Consider the following 20,618-nt stretch of genomic DNA (forward strand, 5'->3'; position numbering starts at 1 on the left):
CCCCCCCCCCCCCCCCCCCCCAAAAAAATAAACAGCACATGGCACATTGGAAACCAATGTGTATAAAACCATATGACACGCTCACGCAAACATCAACGCAACCTGCAGAGCAGATCAGTCACAACAGTGTGAACTGTGCATGACTGCTGCACACTACTCCTTCATCTTCCTTCACAAACAATCATAGCATGTTGAAAATCACAGTTAAAACAACAATATGACAAAGTAAGAATTCAGCATGTTTTTTTTTGTTTTTTTTAACTCACACCCATATATCCCCAAAAGTAAAGTGTTGTTCCAGACTCAGCCTCTCTTCCCCTGAACTCAAAGTGTTTCAACTCTGAGGCAGTTTTTAAATGCCGTAACAGAATCAAGCGACACATTCTGTAGAAAATGCCTGGTGAGGAATACAGTATGTGGCTGGTCTACTATTCACTGACAAACATACTGAAATGTTCTTGACATCCTCCATGTGAAACTATGATACGTAACAATCAAGCTTTCCGACACATACCAATTGATGAAAGAAGCAATCTTATTCGCCTCCCACCTCCCACACACAAACATCAGCTGACCCCCTCCAAGAAACCAGAGTCATATTTACAATATTTTACAAAATTTTACAGCTCATGTAGGCCTATTACGTAACTGTGACTAATGACCTTTGTCTTCTGACCATTATTAGTGTAACAATGTTTTGTTAAAAACCTACCAAGATATACACTTCGTGACACATTTTCAAGAAAGAGTATTAATCACAAATGTTTTGTTAAAATTCAGTATGAACTAGTCACAAATATACAGTTTTTCAGTACAAATTACAGCTCCTGACCATCAAACAGGCTTCACCTGGAGATTTGTCTCCTCTTATCTCAGAGAGATCAGGTTCAGAGGTCAAATAAACCAATAAAACACAGCCAAAACAGATAAAGAAACAGCGCAGCCATCACACACGAAAAGAAACAGCATGGTGAAACATAACGACGGAGAAAAAAAAACAACACAAAAAAATACAGCATCTTATGTGTTGTGATTACATGTAGTCATAAACTTTTTTTCTCCTTTCATGAACTTTCTCTTCTTTTTTTTTTTTCTCAGGAGGGGGAGTTAAGTGAGGCGTCAGTAGGGTGGGCTGGGTTCAGGCTGAGACCAGGGTGGGGGGGGTGAGGGCTGAGGGGTGAGGGTTCAGCTGCCCCAGCCAGAGAGGTGGACTGGACAGAGACAGGCCAGATCAGCTCCAAAGCAGCTTCAACTCTCAGCTCTCAGTCTACATCTCTGCACTGACACAAAAAGCACCTGGGTTACTCACAGGTGAGTCCAAATGAAACAGTCCTATATGTTAGGTTAAACAAGATGATGACTTACAGTCTCAGTGATAGCCGTTGGTGAAGGCCGTGGCGATCAAAGGGCCCTGTGGGAGCAGGCATACAAGTTTCAAGTTCACTAGTTGTTCTAAGACTCATTTCCTTCTTTCAGGATGAAGATGCAAATCAGGTGAAAAATGAGCTGCTGCAGTGTTTGGTTAGAAAGAAGAACTGCACACATATTCTGAGTCATGATGGCCCACAGCTCACAAATCAAAAAACAAACATTGTTCTATGGTGGAAAATGTATCGCTAAAGATGAGCAGAGCGGTGATTGGAAATATTTCAAATAAATAATGGTGTTGCTGGACCTGCCTGTTTTATTTACAGCGTAGTGGATTCAACATCAGTACTTTGACAAGTTGGGAAATAGAGTTATTTGCTTTCTTGCAGAGAGTTAGAGATTTTTACAGTTGGATTGAGCCAGGCGAGCCGTTTACCCCTGTTGCCAGCCTTTATGCTAAGCTAAGCTAACCAGCTGCTGGATACAGGTTCACATTTATGGACAGACATCATAGTGGTATCAGTCTTCTCATCTAACTCTCGGCAAGAAAGGGAACAAGTGTATTTCCCAAAATATGTTGAAAGTCATTTCAATAAAAAAAGATGACCTCAAGCTTTATGTTACGATAAGGAATGAGGACAGAAACTAGTCCAACACAGAACTGAATATTCCTGAAATGATAAAGTAATCAGTAGAGAGGATATCTTACCCCCAAACTGTGGCTGAATCCAGAGCTTGGGGAGGGGCTTGCAGCACTGAGGTAACTGCTGACAGCCGACTCCTGACTGGCTGTCCCATAAAGGTCCGCCATCGGCCCCGGGCTGCTCGTACCTAAAAATCCTGAGCGAGACTGGTTGGAGCCTAGAAGCAAAATAAAAACACGTGAAAGAACATATTGAGCCCACTTGTTTTTAAAGTGTCATTTATCAATATTTTCATGATAACAATTAGCTCACAGTGATTTTACTTTTTTTGGTTCACACTCTCTTTTTAACGAATTTCTTATATTTCTTTTCCTATTTTCTCTTGACTTTTGCTCTGAGACAAATTCCTTATATGCGCAAACCTACTTTGAAATAAAAACTGTTTCTGATTCTGAGTTCTGTATATTGAGAAGCTGGTCCCAGAAAAAAACCTTTTCAATGTTCATACCTCTAACTACTGCTGCTGCTGCCGCTGCTGCTGCCATGGGTCCATATGCAGTCAGAGGAATGGCTAAAGAGACAAGAGAGGCAAAGATCCAGCTTCAATGTTTTGGTGAGCAAACACAGAGAAATGAACTAATAACAGTAAAGTCTCTCTTCAGTGACCCCAGGAACTTTCTGATAATTTCAATGAAGCCTTGTGAATACACACAGACATAGAAGTAAAAACAGTCAATGAGAGCATTGCTGATAATGAAACTAAACAACGACAGACGGGTTGATGAAGTCACTGCAGGGAGACTTTAAATTGAAAACGTCCTCATTACTGTCAGCGATCCTGCCTTCAGAAAGAGACCGAGGAGGACTGACAAACACAAACATGCAAACCAAAGAGTGTAGCAGACTGACAACATGCTGCTTGTAAAGTCCAGAGGAGTGATTGACTGACCTGTGAGCTCAGGGGGGTGGGGTGAAGTCAGAAGGGGAGTCCTCTCTAAGTGGAACTCTAAAACAGAAACATCAGAGTGCTGTTGAGACACACACACCACCATCACCAGCAAGGACAACACAGACACACACACACACACACACAAAGAAACACAGCCAGGGAAACCCCTCTGAGGGGACGACAGGAGGTACGGAGAGCACATATTGTAACACACAAGGTTTGAGGGATGCAAACAGGAGTTTAAGGATGGAAGAATGCTTTCAATATAGTGGTATTAAAATCAGTATTAAATAGCAAAAAAATACAGCAAACAATTTCAATACAAGAGTGCGCTTTGATTTCATCAATATGCAAAACTCCTAATACTGGGAGCAACCCCTAGATTAGCTTCATACACTCAAGTGAAATACACTGCCATACGCACAAACACAAAATTCCACTCCCTGATATTTACAAGCAGCCATTTACACTCACAGTGTTTCACGTGCTTCTATGGAAACATGTTTGTATTTGTGACAGTGTGTCTACTGTCTGGACAACAACACACAGTACTGGTTAAAGTTAATTTATCAGGTGAGAGGAGTATTTACACCAAAACTATCCTTTCATTGAAACGTGTTCACCTGCTGCTCAGGCATTTAAGACCTATTTAGCTATGCTGCAACTATTAGATAGACTGCTGTGATATTTGCTGCATATAGATCTCTAGAGGATAAGATCTATGACTTTTCCTCTCATGCCATCATCAGGTCATAATTTCAATTCTTCCAATACTTTGGAATCAGCCTGAACTGTACTTTGTGTTAAATGCTGATTAGCAAATGTTAGCATGCTATTATGCAAAACTATGATGGTGAACCTTGTAAATACTACCTGCTAAATGACAGCATGTTAGCATTGTCACTGTCTCACCCATCACAATGCACCTGTAATGCTGAAACCCTGAACACTTGCACCTGCTAGCTAAATACTAACTAAATATGGCTGTATATCGATTTCTCAGTTGACAGAGTGTATCCGGAGCAGAAGTGTGCTGTGATTACCAGGGAACTGGTAGGTATATCCAGGAGTGATGCCAGCATAGCTCCGACTGGTGTAGGTGGCTGTCTGGAAGCCTGGATAACCTGTAGAAACAAAATCCCTGTTAACATCTGGATCCTTGCAAACACTAAAAAAAACGAGCGGGCACATGAACTAAATAAATAACAAGTGTGTGGATGTGCTGCCCCCTAACAGTAAAACACAGATGGGTGATATTCTACACCTGTGGTCTGGAATTCTTCACAAGTTAAGGACTGAGCAGTGCACACTACACAGAGATCTTCTTTTGTACAAAACACACTAACACCTGGATAACCGACCTCAGAACAACATTCAGACGGATGAGAATAATGTTATCTATTATGAGCTCCCCAATATACCACAACTAATTTGATATTTTTGTATTTTTTTGTGTGCACGTGGTGGCATATCCTTTAATCTGCACTGTCTAATCAAAGCAATGAGATACTGGAGAGAAAAAAGATGTTCTCAAACTGAACAGCAGGAGGCAGCATTGGTAAGTTTAGCTTCAGACGCACAAACCGGTCCTCCTGTTAAGATCTGTTAATGGATTGGCACCGCTGTAAATAAAAAGGAAGTTAAAAAAAAAACGTTCATGTCAACAAGATCAGAATTATTAAAGGGCCATTCCACTATTTTTACACCTGAGATTCAGTTTACCCGTCATGAGGAGTACTAGTCTGCTTGAGGTGAAAACTGTAAAATGAGGAGGGAGATTTCCAAAAGTAAATAAAAGCACAGTGAAAAACACTGCCGATAACTTAATATTCACAGCTGTGAACTGTTTAGACGAAGCAGGAGGCTTGTTTTTCACGCCACTTCTAATCTGAGGTCTCAAGTGATCGAGGCTGCATGGTGGAGAGTTGCGACCAGTTCAGTGGTCAGCTTTCTCCCCATGAGGCACCATGTGACCTTTCAGACAGCTGCGGTCTTAGCGCAGGAATACTTATTGTCATGTTCATGTATGCTGCCACATCCTTCCTGTCCTGATCAATACCACCTTACCTAGCATACCAATGCCCAGCATGAAGGCGTCCATTCCATAGGGCATCACACGAGAGCGCCCCCTGGCTGAGCCCGTGGGGGACATCACCTCTTTGGGCTGAGCTTTCTTACACTCCACCTGTTTCCATGCAAAACACAAATCATTACTTCTAGCTACTACATGACATGCTGATACTAGAAGTCTTCCACAAATCGAGCTGCTCACCATTTTGTTGTTGATCTCGTGGAAGTGGATTTCGCAGACTTTTTCCACAACATCCTCGTTCTCGAACGTCACAAAGCCAAACCCTGGAGAGGACAAGGCAAGTTCATGAGTAAGAACATTTCACACAGTATGGGGAAGATAGACAGTAGGCTTTTCTGTGCAGAAGCACGGCTAATAGTCTCCAGTAATCAGTGCTGTAATAGCCGCTTAACACATTTGCCCCCCTTCCCCCCCTTTCAATGCTGCTACTCTGCACTCATCCTTTCTTCCCTCCCTTCCTGGCCAGAAGGCCCGGGCAAAGCCGGTAGGCTGTCATAATCGATCAGTCCCAGGGTGGGGAGGAGGTGCTTAAGGAGGCTTTATCCTGATCCAGATTAACGGACTGGCTAATTAGACTAGCCTCGTTCGTCTCCTCCAGCTCAGCCCACAGGAAGGAGGCCCGTGGGGGGTGGAGGGTGATCAATAGATACCCTGGAAGGACCGGAGGAAGAGTAGTAAACCAACGAAGACGAGGAGAGATGTAGGGATTGAACAGACATGGAGATGGGTCAGTCTGTCTCACCTCTGTGTCTGTTGGTGGTCTTGTCGAACATGAGCATGGCATCGTCGACCTGGGGGCAGACAAACAACACAGTTTTGTTAGGCAGGCGCTCTCTCTCTCTCTCTCTCTCTCTCTCTTGCCACACAGCATATTGCCTGACCTCAGCCCTTCTCAAGTTCTGCAGGGAGGCTCAGCAACAGATGGACAGAAAGGAGGGGGAAGGAGGGACGGAGGGAGGGAGAGGACTAGAGACGAGCGACAGGTTACAGAAAGGAGGCAGAGGGGGCAAAGGCAGGAACATGAAGAAATACTGAACAAGCCCTGGTGCTGTATAAGACCAATGGACATAATGGGTGGCATGAAAAGTTGGAAGTCGTATTTGCTGCTAAACTGCCCCAGTCACAATCCTTCTCACAGAGAGCCCATAATCCGCCCCCCCCCCCCAAAGTTTGGCATTCCCATGGCAACTGTACAAGAAGTCCATATGAAAGAGCTCGCGCCAACATCAAATATGCTCTATGAATAGTGGGAGAGTGCCAGTGAGACAAAGTGGGCCGCAGAGAGAGAAACACTGAAAAAATAATGGAGCCAGTGGTTAGCAGAAAGGTGAATCCTGTGGGCAGGTGGAGACTCGATGAGAGGGGAGAGCTGATAGCGAGAGGAATAGCGACAGGTGGAGATATGGTGAAAGAGAGAACAGAGAGTCCTGTAAGAGAGGGGAAGAAAAAAAAAAAGATTGGGTCAGAGTGGAAAGGGAGGAGAAAGAAGAGACAAAAGGAGAGGGAGAACAAAGAGGCCTGGAGGCTTTGTTTGCTGGCACAGTCAGCTATAATTCCTCCTCCTCTTCTCCCTTTGACCTCTCCCTCCGGACTGGCCTCCCTTTATAGAGCAAAGACACAGGTGTCTATTCTACACACACACAGAGTGAGTTTGTAATGTCAAAGTTGACCTACTCTTTTGCTGCCCCCCCCCCCCCCCCCCTTCTCTCTTCTAAAAAGCCGACATGTTTATTCTCCAGTCTGCACACACAGGTGCAAATAAACATTTGGTAAATTAATCTGTGCTCTCAGTCTATAATAAGTTTACTGGATATAGGCCACTGAATAATTTGTCATAGTCACATAGTCACACAGCACACTGTGAGTGTGTGTGTGTGTGGACCCCTAAGGGCAGTTTGCCTACAGAAAGGTCAAAGGTGAGGAGTGTCAGTGTGAAAGGGGACCTGTTACTCTGATGCTCTCAAGTCAATGCTTCCTTCCAGACCGACATTTTGCTCAATGCCAGCAACATGTTCAATGCTCTATCTCTGCAAGAACACTCTTTATCTTTGCCATTTAGCTGACACTTTTATCCAAAAGGGCCTGACAGTAGAAACTCCTCATATTGACACATATTTAAACAATCAATTGTTCAGAGAGCGAGAGTTAAGAAGTCAAACACACGGGAACCTAGACAATCCCAACAAGGACACACGAGCGCTCTGGGAGATGCAATCGAAACATCACAACAACGCCTGCAGTTCCAGTTGAACACCGCACACTGAGTCAATTGCACATCATTGCTTGATGTTTTAAACGCTGCATATTTTAATGGCGTACCGCCGGACAATATTCCCTCTTATCCTTTTTTTTTTTTTCCCCTCCTCTCATCTTCCCTGTTATCCCCTGCCCATCCCTCTCCGCGCTCCTTTGTCCTCACCAGGACGGGACACAAAAGGTCCAGTGAGGCAGTCTAATCAGGAACTTCCATGGATGGCTGGAGCCTACATTTCACCATCCATCCCCTCGATATCTCTCTCGGCAAAATTCATCTAGACGTTATGATTGAGGAGGGAGCACGGGGAAACTCGAGGCCAAACCTTTGGCACTGAAAATAAAGTGCCACGCAGTCGGAAACGCAGTGGCTAAAACGGAGTCTTCGCATGTTTGACTTTGAAAAGTTCTAAGAGCTCGAGGTGCAGATTTGCGCTTTGCTGTAAAAAGTTTATATGATTTTTTGTTTTGTTTTGTTTAATTGGTTTTGCACAAAATCAACCAAATCTCACATGGCACACTTATTATTGATGGTCAGTTTCCCATTACAGTACCCATTTAGGAGTGTAAACAGTCCAGAAACTTCCAGTATGCAGATAACTTCTGGACAAACTAACAAAATATTTGTCTAGCTTTGTACAGAGGCATAATGGCCCCCGTAAACCCCCCCTAAAACACCATCTTTGCCCCAGTTCCCTCTCTTACGCCTCCGCAAACCTCTCTCAATCAGGCCCTCCCTCTTGTCGGGGTCTTTGTCAGCCCATCATCTATTCTCTGCCTCACTTCTGTCAGAGCCCTCAGAATATCCAAGAACTTGGACAAAACTTCATAAAGAAATATTAAAAACACACAAACAAATGCGTAAATTAAGGCTTAACGAAGGCAGGTCTTTGAGCATTCGGTCGACTTAAATTTATTGGTACTGAACTACTGAGTTGACCCCCGCCCAACTCACGCACACTCATGCTAACACCCCCAAACACCACCTCGTCCCTCCTCCATCAGAACAAAACCCCCTTACCCACAGAATTACTTGGGGACAATGGGCAAGCCAGGTCACCACGGTAACGGGCCAGGAGGGGGTTGTGGGTAGGAGCAGCTGTTACATCAGATTAATTCAGATTCTGATAATCCCTCCTCCTTCCTCGCCATCACCACACACTCACCACAAAACTTTTCTCCCCCCCTCTCTCCGCTCCCTCTTCAAGTCCCCCTAACTTCGCCTGCTGCTCCCGGAGCCTCTCGGCCTCGTTATTCTTTCCCTTCCTACCCTCTGCAAGCGTTTTCTCTCCCTCCTTTCTCGCCCTCCTCCTCCTCCTCGCAGTAACCCCTTCACTTCAAGGCGGTCGCTCGACTCAAAGTGAAGTTTTTCTCAGCGAATTTGCGGTGAATCAGACTCGGCAGAGCTGGTGGGATGTTGGACTACGTGTTCCATAAACTGTTGATTTGTTTCTGCACAAATACCAACGAGACTGTAATCCTTAGTTCCATTCTGATCAATTTCGCCGATGTTCTGTCAAACATTTCCACCACAGTGTGACATCCCAACAACTTTAACACTCTTAAAATATCTCTCACCTTCCCAAACTGGTCAAAGTACTGTTTCACGTCCTCGATGGTTGTGTTCACTGACAGGCCTCCCACAAAGATCTTCTTGGTTCGAGTCACTAACTGTAAGAAGAGGAAAGGCACAGATGAACACATTTCTTTCTTCGGACTGTCTGTTATCATCTTGTACATTTCTTATTATATAATTTATATCTAGTAAGATAAGGCTTAAAATTACTTTTTCTCAACAATAGAATCCTAGGCCACTCTACTTTAAAATAAATCAATTGTATTATTCGCGTCAAATGTACATTACTCAGTTACACACCAGGATTGATTTTTCCTGTTACTGTAATTGTTACTACATTACAAAAATCAAGTGCAAAAACAATATTCATTATCCTCTCATTAAAAGCTCAGTTAGATGAGAAATAGCAGACAACTTTCTTTCGGTGGAACTTAAACTTGCGAAAATCAAATAAAAACTTGGGCATTGACACGAAAAAAGTAATGTAATGTATTGTTTGAGCAATTAAATGAAAAGTGTTTTACAACATGGTTACTATTCCTTTATCTGTGTGGTTTACTATATACAGCTCGATCTAAGGAGGCTTTAAAATAATCACAAAACTTTTCTCTGAGCGACTGTATTTATGTTTAATACAAACACACACATTAATGATTATATTCCATAACATCATTTAGCTTTGTGGGGGTCATTACTAAACACTGTTTTGGGGACGGTTTAACACTTTCACTTGAGGCCCAAACAGGATAACAAAAAACTCTCCCGTACGTCGGTTTCTTGTGTGACGTTGGCTGTCTTACATTACACACAATCTTTGAATAAAAAGCAGTGTTTCCTGTGATGGACACAGAGCAAATCCTGGGTTTACACTTGAATTATTTTGCATCTTTTGCATCACTTTTATTTTCTTTCACAGCAAAATGAGCTCGCTCAGTCAGACACACAAAGAGCAAGATGAGCAGCATCTCACGGCACAGGTTACATATACTTTGACACTTCATCTAAATGTAACATATATTGTTGTTAGTTCACTGGGAGTGGATGCAAGTTTCTTAAAATATACAGAGGAATCAGACACAAGGAAGCGGGTTGTCTGTGGGATTTACACGCATCAACTGGACGTGTGCCTGACATCCATTAGAATTTAACAACACAACACAATATACTGTGGAATGTATTGAGCATACAAGAGACAAGAACCAGTTTTGTACAGCATATGAGTCAAGCTTTGTATTAATGTAAGCCGCACTGGGATATTACAACATCACTACAAATTTCAAAGTAAAATACTATTTTTTTTTTTAAACTTAATTTCTTTCTGGACTGTGTGCTTCACTTTGTATTTTCATTGTGCGCTGCATCATGGGACTATACTGTCCATGAAAAGCACATTCATCAATTTCGTGTTGGTCTTTTATGTGTCGCTAATATAATCATTTTATCCTTGCACATACATCACATACGGCACTTGTTGCAGACATTTCTGGAAATTTGTTGTGTTAATTTTGTGAATGGTACAAGGCTACATGTAGAGCTGGGCGATATGGAGGAAATCGAATAATCTAATTTGTCAATATTTTTGACCAAATACCTCGATATCAATATTGCGACGATGGGTTGAAAGCTTGACTATTGGTGCTTTTGAAAAATATTTACATATTACAATATTAAAAATCCAAGATGATCCCTAGCCTAATTCCACAATATCGATATTCTATCGATATATTGCAGTAGCTACACTACCAGTATTCCTTCACGCTGTTTGCATCACTAAGGTATCCTTTCTCTTTCTCACCATGTTGTTGTTCATGAAAGAGACAAACTGGATCAGGACACAGCGTACTTGAAACACAATACCGACGTTTAGGTGAGTTTGACAATAATGAGCGTCTTTAAAGTTGTCAACTTTTGTTGTTGACACATGATCACATAACAGTTCAGTGACGTCAGCGCTGCTCGTGTTCATCAGATTACGGGGCATTAGCGACGCTAAGAGGCACACACTCGCCCGCTGCAAACAATGCACGTGAAACCAACACAGGGAGACGCTTTGACTCACCTTGGGCTGAGCTCTGCGAGGGAACGCCACCTTAGGGTCGATCTGCGGGAGAGAATACAGAAAGAGAGAGGAACGGTTAGTGTTGTGTCACGACACAGATGACACAGCAACCTGTCGCCTTCCTTTGGTGGTCTCAGACATCACAGCCTCATCTTTCATTCTTTAACGATGAAGGTGCAACAAATCCATGTTATTATTCCATGTATTATTCACCAATCCTAAATCAAAGCAGTGACGGTAAAGACACCTGTCTTTTTAAGGATCATCACTCTCGGGCCTGGAAAACAGAATGACACCATTTATAATTGTGAAGGAAAGTTGTGATGAAGTTAACATCAAATGAACAGTATGTTCTCAAATCAACACCCATCGGCGATATTTTCTCATTATAACCTGCTTCAGCTAGTAGACCAGGTGCTGACTATGTCCTGGTGTACGTTGACATCGATGTAGCAGTAGATGACGGATGAAGGAGAATATATTTAAGATGCAGGAAGCGATAATACATTTGAATAATTTCCACTGAAGGTTGGTTCACATAAATGACATTAAAAAAAAATCAGCTTTCCTCTCGTGGTATTCAGTTGCAGATGGTTTTGCTTCTATTTACCCAGGTTGAGAGATTAGCCATTACAAATGATGCTTTAAAAATGTAACATCTCTTTACAGAAACGATGTTGCTTTTACTCTTGATGACACACAAAACATGCTGCCAATAGTTCTTATGGGAGCTGTTCATTTGGTAGAAAGTAGTTCAAATAAAAACTGGACACAGTGAGGTCTGATCTTTATTCAAAGTAACTGCAACATTGTTTATGGAAAGAAAATCGAAATGACAGATACACAAAACCTGGGCAAGGAAAAGCAGAACTACCTTGAGTGTAAGTGAATTATTATTACGGTACATATTTTTTTTTTTAAATTTGGGCAACCATTAAAACATCCTATCTTCATAGAACTTACTGTACATCTGTTTGTGATGTTTAATCTGAAATACGATCACACGATTGATGTTTTATATTAGCATAAAAACAATACAACCTTCGGTGTTTGTGCATCTATGTGCAATGTGAATGTGCTTTTATCCCACGTTTTTTTGTATGTGCTTGCTTGTGTTTATATTCCAGTATGTGACGATGTAAGAATTGTACTTGATTGTACATGTGTATGTGTGTGTGTGTGTGTGTGTGCGTGCAGCTGTGCTCAGGTGGAATGCCTGGAAATGTCCTGTGAACTCCTGCCTCTCTCATCACCATCATGTGACATGTGATCTCCTGGAATCTCACACGGGCACTACAATCACAAACACGCCTCACCTCGGGCGAGGAGAGCCCGAGGGGGAGGACAAGCGCGTCCGAAAGAGAGTGAGCGGACCGAGGAGGGAGAGGAGGACGGGGACAGAGAAAAAGGGAGCCGTCACTCAAACCACACTGACGGCAAGATCCACCCAATTTTGTTTGTTTGTGTTTGTTTGTTTTTGCCTCCCTCGGCTTTGGACGGAAGCGATGACAACAACAGCGACCATTCATCCTCCTGCACGCTTTTAGGTGATGCCGATCGTCCTCTGCCCTGCTGCTCCTTACGTTTACACCCAGGAAGAAGCACCAGCTAGGCCTTTTTTTTGATATTAATCTCTACACTACAACTACAAACACAAACAATAGAAATGTGTACAAAATAGACGGTCGAGCCCACTGAATGTCACCACGGTTAAGATTGGAGAGAGAACCACACCATGCCACGAGGATGCAATCATAGACAGGCTGTAAAATTGGAATTTGAGACCTCTATATTAGTCTATACTGGTCTAACAGAGCTGGAGAACAACTAGACTACTCCACACTGTACTGCTGTTACACTAACAGATGGTGAGACAGTACAGCGCTAAGATTAGTCCGTAACCATGAGAGGGTAGAGTTGAACTACAGTAGACAGCTAGAGCCTCTATGGCAAACAACATGCGTTTACCAGAGTCAGGGTGACAGTGTTGTTTCTACTTGAATAAGAGTTGACATCACCGTATGTTTTTTCTTCTTTTTCTCTTTTGTTCTAGAGAGCAGAGTGAGAAGACTATAGGCTAAGACTGGAGGATCAGATGCAGAGTCTACTGTTTAGTTTCTATGGTGGCTAGACTACTCTGATAGTCACCTCCGGTCACCAACCCTCCTGATGTCCAACACTCCTGTGCACATTCAAAAACAAACAGACACACACAAACAAACAAAATCAAACAAATGGCAGCACACAGCACATCCGTGGGGAGGAAATAGTGGACATTAAAAGACAAAAAAGTGGCTGAAATCGGTTTGTTTTCGTGGAGGGGAAAAAAAAGTTGATCATAGCAAAATCAGGAGATGTATATAAAATCCCCCTCCGCTCAACAGAAATGTGTTTTGCTTATTGTTAATTCGGCAGGATGTTTGAGCTTCACTGTGCAGAGTTTGACAGTCATCGGATGAGGGAGGATGTCTCGTTGTACTTACCTAAAATCTGACTTTAAGAAGTTTACGAACAAACATGATTTGTCACAACTTGTATAATAGCCAATCGCGGCCCAGTATGCAAATTACACGAGTGTGGAAACCTGAAACTACAGTGTGCTGAGATTTTTGTAATGTAACAAAAAAATGTTTGTGCATCTAAAATTTTTCATTGGGGGAGAATAAGTATCGAGAATTTTTATTGAGGTAATTGAACTTTTTTTGTGGAAAAAAAACAGACACAAATTATGAATCCACAACATACGTCATATAACATGGCTAGAGGGAGTCTTTAACTTTCTTCTACAGAGAGACGTGAAGATGTCAGAGGCGTTGTTTGGGAAGAGGCATAACCTCTCCACACTCGCAACAAGGTAACAGGGATGAAGCTGAATGTAATTCCAAGAGAGGTTTATGAAATCAGGGCAATCCCCTTTGACTACTACATCCCGGCTATGCAACAGTTAGTCGAGCGCGCTGCCCGTCACAGCCTGAGCTGGGAACACACTTAACGCAACATGCCGATTGGGCAGCACTCAACATCTCTGAGGAACAACTCAAGCTTGTTGACTCCAATCCTATTAGTTAGGAGAGCCATACTAATCACAAATGGAGTTATCCTGCCCCCCCCTCTTCTTTCCACTCAGGTCAGCATGGAAATGGTTAACGGGGGCCACACACACATATGCCTGATGCAACTCTGCAAAGAGCTCTGTGACGTTGTTGCAAACCTCTCCGCTGTGCACCTTGGAGCTGCAATTGAATGGAAACTTTGTCCCACAAAAGGTGCAGTTTGCATCGGCCGTCACTAACTTTACGGATAGCAGGAAGCTGGGAGGGCATCCAGAGGGGCAACTAGCAGAGCAGCAGTAACATAAATCACAGTAGAAAACCTGCCTTCCTTAAGTGGTCAAAACCGGGCTGCATCTGTCCTTCAACACAATAAGTACCAATAAATTCCTCTGCAGCACTGTATTTGCTCTTCAGACTCTGGGCTGTGCAAAGCTCTGTTAATTCCAGTGCCGGAGCGGTTCAGTCGGTCACAGCATGGCACATTCTTTCTGTTGCCATTGGAGAACTTTTCTCTCCCCTCTCTAACAGGATAACCTGTTAGCATGGGAGAGAGAGGTAGAGGGGGGCAGGGTGAGCGGTCTAAAAAGGCCTACTCTACTCACCATCCAACCCCTGTGGCTGATCACTGAGCCCTCTCCACGCCAAACACACATTCTCTGAGGCTGCCACACAGCCCCCACCCGAACGCCACCGACACACCCGACTGCCGGACACAAGGGGCCCTGCCGCGGCCCACGAGGCTACGCACGGTTAACGCGCGCGGAGGTTAAGAGGAGAAATTAAAATGGAAAAAAGGAGGGAATCATCACCGCCGGCCTCTTCCATAAATAAACTGAATAAGTCGTTTATCAGGAGAGGCGACGTGGCGATAAACCGTCAGTATCATGACCGGCAATATCTGTGACCGCTTATGCCGTCTTGATTTCTGGTATCCGAGAAATGATTGTAAACGATGTGCATTGTTATCTTCCCTTTTCTTTTCTTCTGTGACAGAACCATTCTTCAACTGTGGAGGGGAGGGGAGGGGAGGGGGGGGTGGTCACTATGGCAACAAACCCCATGGCGAGTTAGTGGCGTCCAACCATGATGCCTCTACTTGTCATAGCTGTTGTGCCTGCAAGTGACACTGTAGCAGTAGGGCACTGGGGAAAACTAAATTCAGTTTGATTGCGCCCTTCCTAATTTTGGATTCATCATAACAAACATTTCTCATTTCCTTCTAACTTTCTACAGCAAACAACAGGTTTTGTTTTTTTCCCCTTCTTTTTGTCTTATTTCTTTCTTCAGCACCTCCATTTATTCTCTAAAGATTTGAGAAGGTGCATCGCTCAGAGCACAAAAGGGGAAAGAAGAAATAGCCTCCCCTCATTTCAATACAGTGACTAACCAGCAGCCATCCCCACTCCCACAGAGGAAAGAGGCGGGGGCAGTGGTCCCTATGGTGACCAACGGGCCACATTGTTCCAGGACCGACCCACATTCATTACTGACAAAAAGACACACACACACACACACACACACACACACACACACACACACACACACACACTGCAACACAGGCGATTAATGCATTTTAAGTTACAATTCACATAGGTGAAAGGCCTGAGTTCCTCATCACTATATCCACAGTTTTACTTTTCCTGAGATCAACAGGAAGCTGTGAGGAGTTTGTTTTCTGCTTTCACACCTTGATGGTTTCAGGTTGCATTTGCTGGTTTCATTGAGAAACTTTTTTTTTTTGGGGGGGGGGGGCAATTCTACCCCTTGGGACAGAAAAAAAAAAAGCAGAAAGAAAGTTTTTTGGTTCACTCTTCCGAGAGACCAAAATAAAAGATTTGGCAGTGAGAGCAACTCTTGTCTAGTTCACCTTGTTTCTATGGAAATTGACACGAGGTGACATTTGCTTGCCGTTTTGGTCGAAGAGTGAAGACGGAGCACATTCTCCAATGTGTCTCCACTGTCGACTACTGACTCAACCATGTAAAGTGCTCCCATCTGAGTTGTGGCAGCGGACACAGAAAAACATCGCCATAGGGGAACCCTTAGTAAGAAGTACTAAAAATGCAGCAATGATACACCTCTCTAGCGGATTATTGGAAAATCCACTAATCAAACACTAAGCAATGGGATTAGCCGGTGGTGGGAAGTAAATACAGAGAACTCACTGTTTTTGAGTCCAACTCGTGCCTGGTTTGGGCCAAAACTTTATCCACGCCAGGCTGATCAACAAAGGTGACGAATCCAAAACCTCTGCAGACATCATTGAGGGGGAGAAGGTATTAATGACACAGAAACTGATGGTGACATGTAATGATACGTTACGAGCAGAGAGGAATCACAGAGGTCAGATAAACTTTCAGCTCCGGCGTAGAAGCCGGCCTCGCAGTTCCCTCACCTCGAGCGCTTAGTAACCGGATCTCGCATCACCATACACTCCTTCACCTCGCCGTACTTGCAGAAGTACTCCTTCAAACCCTCTGGGAAACCAAACAAGGTGGAGAGGACACACGTCCATTTATGAATCAAGAGGTTAAGAAGAAATTACAACTTTTTTTAATAATCAAATCAGCAAAGAGTTTGGCGAAAGAGTCTTAACTGTTTCACTTTGCTGAGATTTCCCTCAACAAAGTTCAGACATTTTTTAAATTAAATCAGTCATAGAATGATGACCTGTAATCAGGACTCAGAAAACTTATTAAACAATTATTATGAACTATAATTCCAAGTACAATTTTTCATCTTATTACAAATTGAATAATCTGATTTCCCCATTTTTAAGGAGCTTTAAAGAATCCCTCATTCATTCCATGGTAGTTCTGAATGGGTGCATTCATTCTGGAGCAGGATTTACACTCACAACTCAAAGAAGGGAAAACAAATAAACAAATCCAATGTAAGCAAGCAGGAGTATTACGAAATACAGCTTTTAAAATAAGTTTCCATTAGCTCCATCTGATCCATGCCAGGAGTTTCAAAGACAGATTGACAGTCATTTTTGGAGGAGGAAGTGGTGGAAACAGATTTACCTTGTGTTGTTTGCCAGCTGAGTCCACCTATGAACATTTTGCTGTGGAAAGGAAGAGAGAAAACATTTTGCATATTCATAAAAGGAGGATTCAGGTTGATTAATATTTATATATTATACAGTAAGACAAATTTGGTATTGAGGTTTTAAATTAAGAAGTGTAATCGTGGAGGTCAAGACATCATTTTAGAGTTCATCATTTCTGATTTTAGATGAAGGCTCTCTGTGTGGAGGTGTGCGAGTCTGGTTGCAGAGCGGATCAGAGCCCCCCTTTGCAGAATGCCCGGTTTGTTTCTGAGCATATGTCGGTAAGAGAGTTTCCTAAAAGTTGTTGTTTTTTTCGTTACCAGGGGTCGTGAGGGGAGTCCGTGGTGGACAGGCTGGTCTGGCTCCCTTCCGTCTCCATTCCGGGTCCTCGCTGTGTGTTGTGAGTGAGAGCTGCGTGTGTCCGAGCCGAGCCGTGCGGGAGAACAGATTGAGTGAGAGAGGAGCTGGGCGGGTTTGGCCCGGGGTGACAGAGAGGGGAGCGGGCCAGATGCAGGCTGGGACAGACTCCACCTCCTCCTCCAGTCGGTCAATCCCGCTGCTGTCTCTCTCTCTCTCATCCCACCACCGAGGCACGCGGCCCCGGCGTCAAAGACACAGCTACCAACCACGCCGCTTCCGCTGCACCCTTCCAAAATAAATCCCTGGTGGTGCGTTGTACAGATAGAAGTGACCTTTCGGGCTGTCAAAATCAGGGACGTGTAGTAGGCCTACTTGCAAACTCTGTATAGAGAAATGCGAAAACAATGTACTTGATTACTCATTTATGAAAAGTAACAGGCAATACCGTATCAACTAAATTGCATGTGCATGAATATCTTTCATGCACACATTGTTTTTGCATTTTACTCTTTGTTGATCAAATATTTCAAAGAACTCTGGAAGTTTGCATAGAAAGTTAAATGTCACTGATGAGCACTGCTTAGCTGAAAGTAAGTAACTGTTGATATCCAACCAATGCAAAAAGACTGCTCCAATTTGCTGATTAATAGACCAAGAACTATTTGCTTGTTTTATATTTTCTGTTCTGAGTGATCAGTGGCTATTAGTAGGCCAGTCTTTCCTTGGAGGAACCTTTAGTACTGCGCTGTAGCTGCATGCCTTAAAAATACGAATGTCTTATATTGACGGTCTTTGGAGTGGATTTATAGAATGGGGAAAGCACAAACATTACAATTTAATTTAATGTCAGAGTTGGAGATTTGGCAAGTATTACGTGAGGCCCAATCTGTATTATTAGCCTGTATATTTGGAAAGTGTATTTTCTTTTCTTTTTTTTTGAAAAAGCCAATGAATCCAATTCAAAACATAAAACACAGGTTTTTTTCTAAATATTTGACATCAACAAAAAAACGTTTACGGTACTGTGTAAATTAAAACATAGCTTTTTATAATGATAAAATGCTATTCATAAGGCAAAGACATATTTCACAAAGAGCTACTGAATTGAAAGGAAATAGCTATATGATGTAAAATGAGATCAGATAATGAAAGCTAACAAAACATCATAAAATCTAAACCATGAGTAATTTAAAACAGATTCTCATATCCAGAGGTTCTTAACTAAACCCTCTGTACTTAACATAAAGCCTTTCTTATGAAGGCAGAATCTCATAACTTCCTGTCACATTCTGGCTGATTTTGATTAACTTGATGCAATTTCCGTTCTGGATAGAATAAAGTGTTAAACAGGTACAATTTACAGTTACAAGAACTAATCTGCATTTGTAATAAATGCCTAAACAGTCTTGAGAGGTCTTAAAAAAAAGAAAGATAACAATGAAAGTCGACTCATTTTAGCACACAACATGTACATGCAACTTGTATTTATATTGTCAGGGAAGTAATATGATATGCTATCAATTCAATCCAGAAAAAAAAGCATCACAGACACTACTTTACCCACAACAGGAAATGCTGAAAGCTACTCTATAAACGTGTTGTCGTTACAGTGTTTATGAAAAGGTAGTCAGGCCACAAAAAGAATCAGTTTCACAACTATTGGCCAACAGTTTGCTATGAAATTACTTATCAAGCCTCGATTGCGGCAGCAAGCTTTCATCAAATTAAGTCAACATGAAGTCATACTTCTCTTTTAATACACCCACAGGCCCTTGTAGTGTGTCTGAGGTGCTTGAATGACAACTTATGTTTTGTTACATATTGTTGAATTTTTCAACCCTCGGTCACGACTGATATTCACTGATCTATAACTTCACTAACATAACTGTTCCAATTCACCAACGGGCTTTTTGTTAAGTCATTCTAAGTGAATGTCTGTGCAGTGTTGAAGCTATCATCATCGCCAACAATGTGGCTGTCTGTTTTAATACACCTTCCATATTGCAAACCGGCTTATGCCATGTGGTGTACAACAGGAGGTTTGTGTGCTGTGTGCTCATTCATTGCCGGGGTTTAAGTATCTAATTAGTACCAAAGCCAGCTCCAGCTAATCTTCTCAACACTGACTCAACATGTGACCTGCTAACCAACGTTAAGGCCAATCAATAGCCTGAGCAACACAAAGACAACAACTGCTTTGACTTACGGCGGGTGTAAAATGGCTGCTGTCCTACCCGAGGCTGCAGGGTTTGGTGCAAAGTTTGGAAAGTCTGGATATTTGTGAGCATACTGACTTATAGTGCTGGTTATGTCTTCAAAATACACACATACCTGTAACACGATCATGTTCAGAGCAACACCACTAGCTCAGAGTGTGTAACCCAGGATGTTTGGGCACAGATTTAGATTCATGATTGTCCTCACTAACACAGTTTATCCTCACCGAGTGCTGCAGCCAGTGTCCTGCCTGCACACTCTATCCTCTGCAGATGAGAAGATGAAGCTCTGGAAGTGGGACAGGGCCTATTTGGACAGGAATTAAGGGGTGTGTTAAATTTCTGCATGCATGATCAATGGGGTTGAATGGTGGAGATGGGGTTGGGGTGGAGGGGAGGGCACTATGACTGAGGCAGAGTAAGAGAAAGAGAGCTAGTGTCGAGAACACAGGCCGAGGCAGCCAGCAATGGCTCACTAATGAGAGATGGACAGCGTGGATTGTATCTCATTATCAATCAACATAGCTTTGAGTTCTCTGGAGAGGGAAAATGCAAGCCCTCGTGTGTGCTGCATGTGGTCCATTTCGATAAACCCAGCTTGTGTGGAGGAGCATTAGTCACAGCCGTATCTGAGCTGTTGGAAATCCACACACATTGCCCTCTGTCCGTTTTGGTGAGGAGTTTCCTCTGAATAGTACAATGGGACTTAATTACAGGTCAGTGGCATGTCTCAGGGAGATAGAGGGAGCTCTGTTACCCTTCCAAATACAGTATAATGCCATCTTCCCAAGGGTGGGGTGGGGTAACAAGAGCTCTACACAAAAAGGTGCTGATAGGCTGAACCTGAGAATGGTATAAGGTGATCCAGGCAGAGAAAGTGAGCGTTTTACACTGAAAGAGAGAGAAAAGATAAAGGACTACATTAACTCTCAGAGGTTTTCTCCCATTCAGTATGCCCTCTTTGCTTTCCAGTCCACTTCCAACTTATCATCCCTG

At 42.9% G+C, this 20,618-nt stretch overlaps 1 protein-coding gene across 2 annotated transcripts; it reads right to left on the reverse strand.

Moving 5' to 3' along the window:
- Positions 1-251: 251 nt before the first annotated feature.
- Positions 252-17,612, reverse strand: msi1b (musashi RNA binding protein 1b). Of its 2 annotated transcripts, none has more exons than XM_031849322.1 (15): positions 17,367-17,612; positions 17,021-17,061; positions 16,390-16,471; positions 16,160-16,244; positions 10,942-10,983; positions 8,885-8,977; positions 5,796-5,844; positions 5,234-5,316; positions 5,029-5,146; positions 4,005-4,085; positions 2,962-3,018; positions 2,521-2,583; positions 2,078-2,229; positions 1,366-1,411; positions 252-1,275 (listed from the first exon to the last, which is right to left on the reverse strand). In XM_031849322.1, exons 1-14 carry the CDS (start codon positions 17,423-17,425, stop codon positions 1,370-1,372), a joined length of 1,047 nt encoding a protein of 348 aa, XP_031705182.1. In that variant the 5' UTR covers positions 17,426-17,612; the 3' UTR covers positions 252-1,275; positions 1,366-1,369. The 2 variants fall into 2 exon arrangements, with proteins under 2 accessions (XP_031705182.1, XP_031705181.1); XM_031849321.1 differs by having other exon boundaries at positions 252-1,280; positions 17,367-17,611.
- Positions 17,613-20,618: the final 3,006 nt, after the last annotated feature.

Source organism: Anarrhichthys ocellatus, unplaced genomic scaffold (genome assembly GCF_004355925.1).
Source record: "Anarrhichthys ocellatus isolate YVR2014 unplaced genomic scaffold, GSC_Weel_1.0 scaffold9, whole genome shotgun sequence".
Lineage (NCBI taxonomy): Eukaryota > Metazoa > Chordata > Actinopteri > Perciformes > Anarhichadidae > Anarrhichthys > Anarrhichthys ocellatus.